The following is a 6,788-nucleotide window of genomic DNA, read 5'->3' on the forward strand; positions in this document are numbered from 1 at the left end:
AGCAGGAGAAATACTGCCCATAAAATGGAATTAATACCACCACCAGAAGGGTGCCTCTACCTCTCCTTCAGAAACTTAGATGCATTTTTCTTAAGGTTTTTCACACCCTGAAAATCTTCCTTTAATACACAAAGCGCGACTACACAGCCCTGGCTTTTTGAATGATTTTATTCTTGAGTTTAAGTCATACATCAAGTAAAGAATCCTACACACCAGCAGCTTTGGATGTTATTTCTAAGCCAATCCATCTGAAAAAAGTAAGAAACTTTGGAAAGTATGTGTAGAAAGCAATAGTGCTTTCAGGTTTATTTTCTCATAGATCAAATATACGAACAGCAAAGAAAAATAGCCTAGAGAATAGTTTACAATAAAGATTTAAAAAAGATAAAAACATTTACCTGCTCGTAGGCAGCATATGTTCCACTGGCCTTGCTTCACACCATGGGCTCTTTGGTTGCTCTGCATATAGAAGTGATGACTGGCAATGTAATGTCAAAGGCGAGATATGGCCAGAAGCAGACCACAGCATACTTGGACTCGTTGTTTGCCTTACAGGTGCACTTTCTGAATCACTGAAATTGCTAGGAATATTGTAATTCATCGCAGTAGGACTATAGAAGGCCATTGCAGAATATTCATGTCTGTTTTCCATATAAGACGAAGGAATGTAAACTGGACTGTGTTCGACTGTCAAAGCAGACTGATTGCAGCTATAGGGGACTGGAGAGCTGATGCCAGAGGGTGAGCTCTTAATTTCGGCTTTACTACATCCGATGTCCTGGATTGGCAGTAATTGAGAAAATTCCTTGAGAGAAGGTGCACACAGGGACATTTTGATGTAAGACAGAAGCAGAATATGTGTTGTTCAAATAGTCATCTTAGGATCTTACGCTATAAAAATAAAAATAATAAAGTCATGTTTAATTTGGTTTTTAAATGAAAGAAAAGATGTGTGTACAAATTCACGTTACCTGACATTTTTCTGCACTGGAATAAAGATGCATTAAAACATTAAAAACTATAGCAACCCTAATAGTGTAAAATAATTAATATAAATATAGTTAAACCATTATTTATTCTCCAATTTGCTTTCTAAACCCTATCTAAAATGTATCTTAATTATGTATGCAAATTATGTAAATTTTCCTCCTTATCCATATCCTTATCATTCTTGGTCTGGGACCAGGATAGCTATCAAACCACTCAAAGCTCTGGGATGGAGCTCAAGGCCAACAATTTGTATCCCCTGGCATAAAGGCAGGAGTATCTTAGAGTCTGGCCTGAAACGGTTGACTAAATTCTCTCCAGAACTAGATCTCACCACCTCCCACTTCAAACTCAAGGTATATTCCCTCCTCACCATGCAATCTCCAACACCTAGCAACATGTACATATACAACCAAACACATATACAACCAAAGACCTCCTACCTAAACAACACACTCCACAACAGGAATTTCTCCCATAGGAAGGGACAAGAGATTATACATGTAACAGATGCTAGTCTTGATACTTACTGTATAGCTGTATGGTGCTCAGATACTACAACAATGAGTGCAGCCTAATCGCCCATATGAAGTAGGAGGTAGACTACTCAAATCCTAATACCCTATATTGGCAGTGACCATATAAATTGCCTTTACTAAATTGCTGCACCTAGGAGAAATTCCTAGGATTACGTTATTCATTACTGAGCATATTTTCTATATCCAAATGTCAAAATAATCTCTAGTGAGGAAATCTAGATTTCTAGACCTGAGAATTTAATTCAGAGCAGTAGAGGTACATCTTTAATGCATCAAAGGTCCAGAGGAAAATTTAGTTCATGAGACTCTCATGGATCCAGAGGGATAGTTTTCCAGCGTCTGCTCCCTCTGTGCAAAAATGAAGTTTATTTCCAACATATGGGGACTTTTTAACATCTTGAACTTTCCCTGAGCCTGATGAAGGGTGCATGAGCCCAAAAGCTTGCAGAAAAAGATTTTTTTTGCAATTTCTCAGTTGGTCTAATAAAAGGTATCATTTTGGAACCAAGAGTTCTACATTTTTGCATTTCAAAGGTCCAAACACATTTTAGAACTGCTCCTCTTTTAACAGGCATTTCTTAATCTTCATGCTTAGCTCTATCCTTCAGCAGAAATCCATTTCCAGAGTCCGTTTACTTTTTTATTGGACCATTCAAAGGGTAGTGGTCAACTGAAGAAAGTTGCACTTTCCCATCAGCTCTTTAGAGGACTCCTTTTGCTCCCTAGTGCCATCTCCTTAGCCCAGTATGCCACATCCTTACAGATTCCAGATGTGGCCACACTGTTCCTGAAATGCCAAAGAGTCAAGCTACCATTCAACTTCTTCAAGGTCACCAGTAAAATCACCAGTACAACTCATCAAGGGCTTTCTTTACCACGTTATTTTGGCATCTCCGAAGAACAGCAACTTCTAAGCAGTGCCATAGCAACTAAGTTTGATGCCTGCAGTGGCAGCCCACCCTCACCCCACACACAGATCCAGGGGGCACATGCCCCCCCATGCTTGCCTGGGAGTGCACGCAGTGCTGGGAGCTGCCCTCCCCCCATCCCTGCACCCTCCCCAAAATGAGCCGCTTATCCCTCTCCCCCCTTGCTATGGCACTGATTCTAAGTCAAGACAACAAAGAGAATCAGACAGCAGCATCGCCTTCAGTGCATTTCTCAGCTTTTCCTGATCAATAAATCTACCATGCACAGTTTTAAAGCTTTGCAAGAGGTGTAAAAAGATGAGCTGGAGGACTAGATATTGCTCTACAACTGATACTGAAGAAAATATATTAGCTTTCTGATATTCTGCTGCAGTCATAGGAACATAGAACTGGAGGGAGCATGGGCAAATGTAGAATATAAACATGACACATTTTTCTCCAGTTAAAAAGGAACTGGAAACTTTTCTAATACCATCGGGGCCTATCGCTATATTGGTCAGTTTAAGATCTGAGTTATAACTATCGGAATGTGCACTCTTTTGCTAGATAATATATTAAGTTAAAATAAAACAACAAGAAACTAGGCAAAAAGTAGTCAAAATAGTCAAGTGATACTGTGTCATTAGTCCTGCAGTCACTGCAGTTAAATATACATCTCATTCACATTTATGAAACAAAAATCTAGTCTTCTTGAGCCTCTTTACAGTGCCTCCAATACTTCATTGTCAGCCATTTGTATACCTTAGTATTTCTACACCCGAGTTTGCAGAAAAAAGGATAGCTTACTTAGTGGAATATCAAGACCATTAAAAAGCAGACAAGTCCGTTAACACCTGTGGAGTGGAGAGAGATTAGCAGGGTTCAAGCATATAATAATGAGCCATGAAGTCAATTGACTCCATCAGCACTTCCCTGCCTGAGCAGTTAGTTTTAAAGTTCGGGTTAAGCAAAAGTCAAAGAGGAGTGCAACTGTACCACTGCAGCCCCCACTGGATCTACCCCAGCTTTTAAGCACATTTATCCAGTTCCTTCTTAAAAAGTAGTTAGGTTTTTCATTTTCACTATTCTTATTGGAAAGTTAATGGAAAACCTCACAGTTCTAATTGTTAGGAACTTTCTTCTAATTTCTGACCTACACTTCCTCACAGCTAGTTTATACGCGTTTGGGGTTTGAGGTTTTTTGTGCCAACTTTGTCCTTTAACTTGTTTATCTTTTACCACCTTTGTGCCGACCTCCCCAATATAATTTTAGAGAGCAATCAGACCTCCCCTCAGCCTCCATTTTGCCAAGCTAAACAAGTCATCCTCCTCCACTCTTCTGCGAACCCACCAATAGACATTGAAAGTGTGCCTTAGACTAATGAGCCCCAGACACAGGGACCTGCACCAGGCTGAAGCTCAGATACTTCCAACTGTGGATTACACCAGTTTTTTCACCAAGGATCCACGCCATGAAACAAGTTAAGTATCTTTCAAAAAGTTCTTTTGCCTCATCAACTATGTTTGGATAGGGAAAATATTGTGTCAGACAATTACGTTTGTCAAAACAATTCCCATCAGATCAAATTCCAGATGCTAATCAGATACCTCCAAGGGTTAAGAGAGACATTTCAGTCAACTTCAGAGCCATGGGAAATGATCCCCATCAGACTTCACAAAGCACATAAATATCTTCAAGCTCAGAGCAGGTTAGCTAGCAAATTATTCTACTAATACCAAGAGTGAGAACAATGAAAATGTCAGGGAAAAATCTAGCTGGGAGAGGGAGAAAAGGAAACAAAACCAGGCACCAGCCAGGAAGCCATGCTATTGTTGGAGTAAAATGCTCTAAATCTCAATGTATTACACCTTCCATGAAATACCAATTTTTTTTTATCAGCCCAATGAGCAGGAAGACATTGTCATTAGGCCTGTGCGAAGCGGATAGTATTCGCTTTGGATTTGGCCGATTCGGGGGACAGTGATTCGATTCAGTGATTTGAATCGCTGTCCCAAATCGATTCGGCTGAATGTCTGAATCATCCAGGCCCATCCCCCACCTGCTCTCCCAGCCCGGCAATGGCTGCACTGCCCACCCCAGCTCTGCACAAGCCCCACAAAGCCCCAAGGCTGCTGCAAGAGTGGTGAGTCCCGGGGTTTTTCTACCTTTTTTTTTCCTTAAGGGGCCGGAGTTGTGCCAGGCAAGGTAGCCATGGGGGTGGCTGGGGAAATGGGAGGGGGGAGGGCATTGGGGCATCCAGAGGCCCCACACAGCATGGGGCAGTGGGAAGCAGCAGGGATCTCCTCCTGCTCAGCAGCACCCCATGAGCACCGGGGCTTTTCTTTAAAGGGCCAGGAGCTGGGGCGGGCGGGGCAGCTACAGGAGGGCTGGGGGAGCAGGAAATGGATGTGGGCTGCAGGGGTCCCCCCATGGTCCCCTTCCTCCTCCTCTAGCCCCCCTCCCCCACCCCCTACTTACTAGCTCCGAGTCCGGCTGCACCCACTGGGGACTGTCCAAATCATCAAAGCTCTTTAAATCTTTTCTGATGATTCGGAGAGCTTTGAATCAATTTGGACCTTCTAATTGGTCCCCTGATTCAATTCAGATTCAGAGATCTGGCCACCGAATCAGGCCAAATCTCCTCTGAATCGAATCACCGCCTGAAGCTTTGCACAGCCCTAATTGTCATTACATGAATTCGAAATGATCTGATGTGTCTTCCAAAAGAAAAAAAAAAAGTAAAACAATAAGTGCCAGGTCTTTTGATTTTGAGAAGACAGAAGTCAGGGGTCCATAATGGCTGCCCTTCTAATTCTAGAGCTGACTTACCAATTCCACACCTTCCCTTCTTTTCTCCTTAGTTCCCAGTCTTGAGGAAAGCAAAAGAAGGAAAAGGCTAGAATGAGCCTTGTTGCTTTAGGATAGCTTTATCACTTTTCTTTTTCAGACCTTCTTATCTGTCTGGCTGCTGATTTATAGCTGCACTGCTTCTGAGGTCGGCCTCCCAGAGTTCTGCCCTCCTCCATCCAGGCCTCCCTCTGAAGAATGCCTATGACACAAGCTGCTCTTTAGAAATGCTGAAAATCCCGCCACCAACAGGAAATCCCTCAATACATAAATAATTTGTTTGTAAAATGGTAATTTCCTAGCAATAAGCAGCTGCAATCCAATCCTGCCATTTTTTCCATTCATTTTAAACTTTTTAGTGTCATTAAAGAATTCAGATTTGCCCTTACGTCTAAAGTAATGGCAAATGTAGCCCATCGCTCACGAGCCCAGAGCTCTTCAGTATTTTTTCAATCAGTTCACAGATTTCTGGAGGACTTAATATAAATTTTTCCACCAATGAAAAATACTTCACCATCAGGGGACTTAAATTTGGTATTTTTGCCTTTTATAAAATTGCATTTTAAGCTGCTCTCATCATACCTACTGTATTATTAGGGCCACTGGAATTCTGCCTGTTCCTGTCTCACTCCTGCCTTGCCCCAGTTGCTCCTGCCTAATCCCAGCCTTGCCACAGTCCCTGCTCCTAATGTGTTTGGACCTCCATGCTCTAATCTACCATCCACCCTGACCATGATACCTCCTCAACCCAAACCTGCCTATGGTAACTCATTAAGTGGTCGCCCATAGCCCAGTCAATCCTGACAATCATTCTCCAAAGAAATCATCATTTTAAATAGTCATTACCTCTGTAGGATAGGCAAAATTGAAGCTTATAAATCCATACTTCTATACATCATCTTTCAGGTAAAATAAGGCCACATCCTCATTTTATTCCGAACATAATATCAGATGTTCATATATGCAGATGTTCATATATGTTCAATGATATATTTGTTCAATGTTCAATAACATATTTCAATGTTCAGCAATATATTTATTGCTAGTTTTTCCAAAACCAATTTGTCAGCACATAAAAAGCAAATTCATACCTTGAATGCTAACAGGACACTGTTGTACTATGGAAGCCAGATTGCACTAGAATAGCATGTGATGGTAACAAACCCACGAGACCGTATCAAGGTTCGTTCGATTAGAACACAAGCTACCTCAGCAACACTGTCCAGCAGTTTTCCACCAATTGGTATTTGTAGAGCAGCCACATGGCTGTTGATTCATCCATTTACAAATGATTACTCATTCCTGGTAACATCAAAAACAGATGCTAAAACAAGGAGTCCAGTTCTTCAGCCTATTCAGATAACTCCTACCTCTTGGCATCTGCTCACTAAACACCACACCTGGAAAGAAGGCTTCTAAGGAGGAAAGGCAGTTTATTATTTCTTTAGTAATTGTGATCCTTCAAGAACTGCTGCCCATCTGGATCTCAGAGCCCACTCTCTTTCC

At 41.7% G+C, this 6,788-nt stretch overlaps 1 protein-coding gene across 3 annotated transcripts in view; it reads right to left on the reverse strand.

Annotated features, from left to right (window-relative positions):
- ESR2 (estrogen receptor 2) overlaps positions 1 to 6,788 on the reverse strand; it is a 71,301-nt gene that overhangs the window by 43,989 nt on the left and 20,524 nt on the right. For all 3 annotated transcript variants that reach the window (XM_025197962.1, XM_014517454.2, XM_025197963.1), the window contains exon 2: positions 399 to 891. In XM_025197962.1, coding sequence (XP_025053747.1) covers positions 399 to 832 — 434 coding nt within the window. In that variant the 5' untranslated portion in view covers positions 833 to 891. The remainder of the gene's footprint in view (positions 1 to 398; positions 892 to 6,788) is intronic.

The sequence above is a fragment of the Alligator sinensis genome, unplaced genomic scaffold (genome assembly GCF_000455745.1).
Source record: "Alligator sinensis unplaced genomic scaffold, ASM45574v1 scaffold13_1, whole genome shotgun sequence".
NCBI classification, from domain to species: Eukaryota; Metazoa; Chordata; order Crocodylia; family Alligatoridae; genus Alligator; species Alligator sinensis.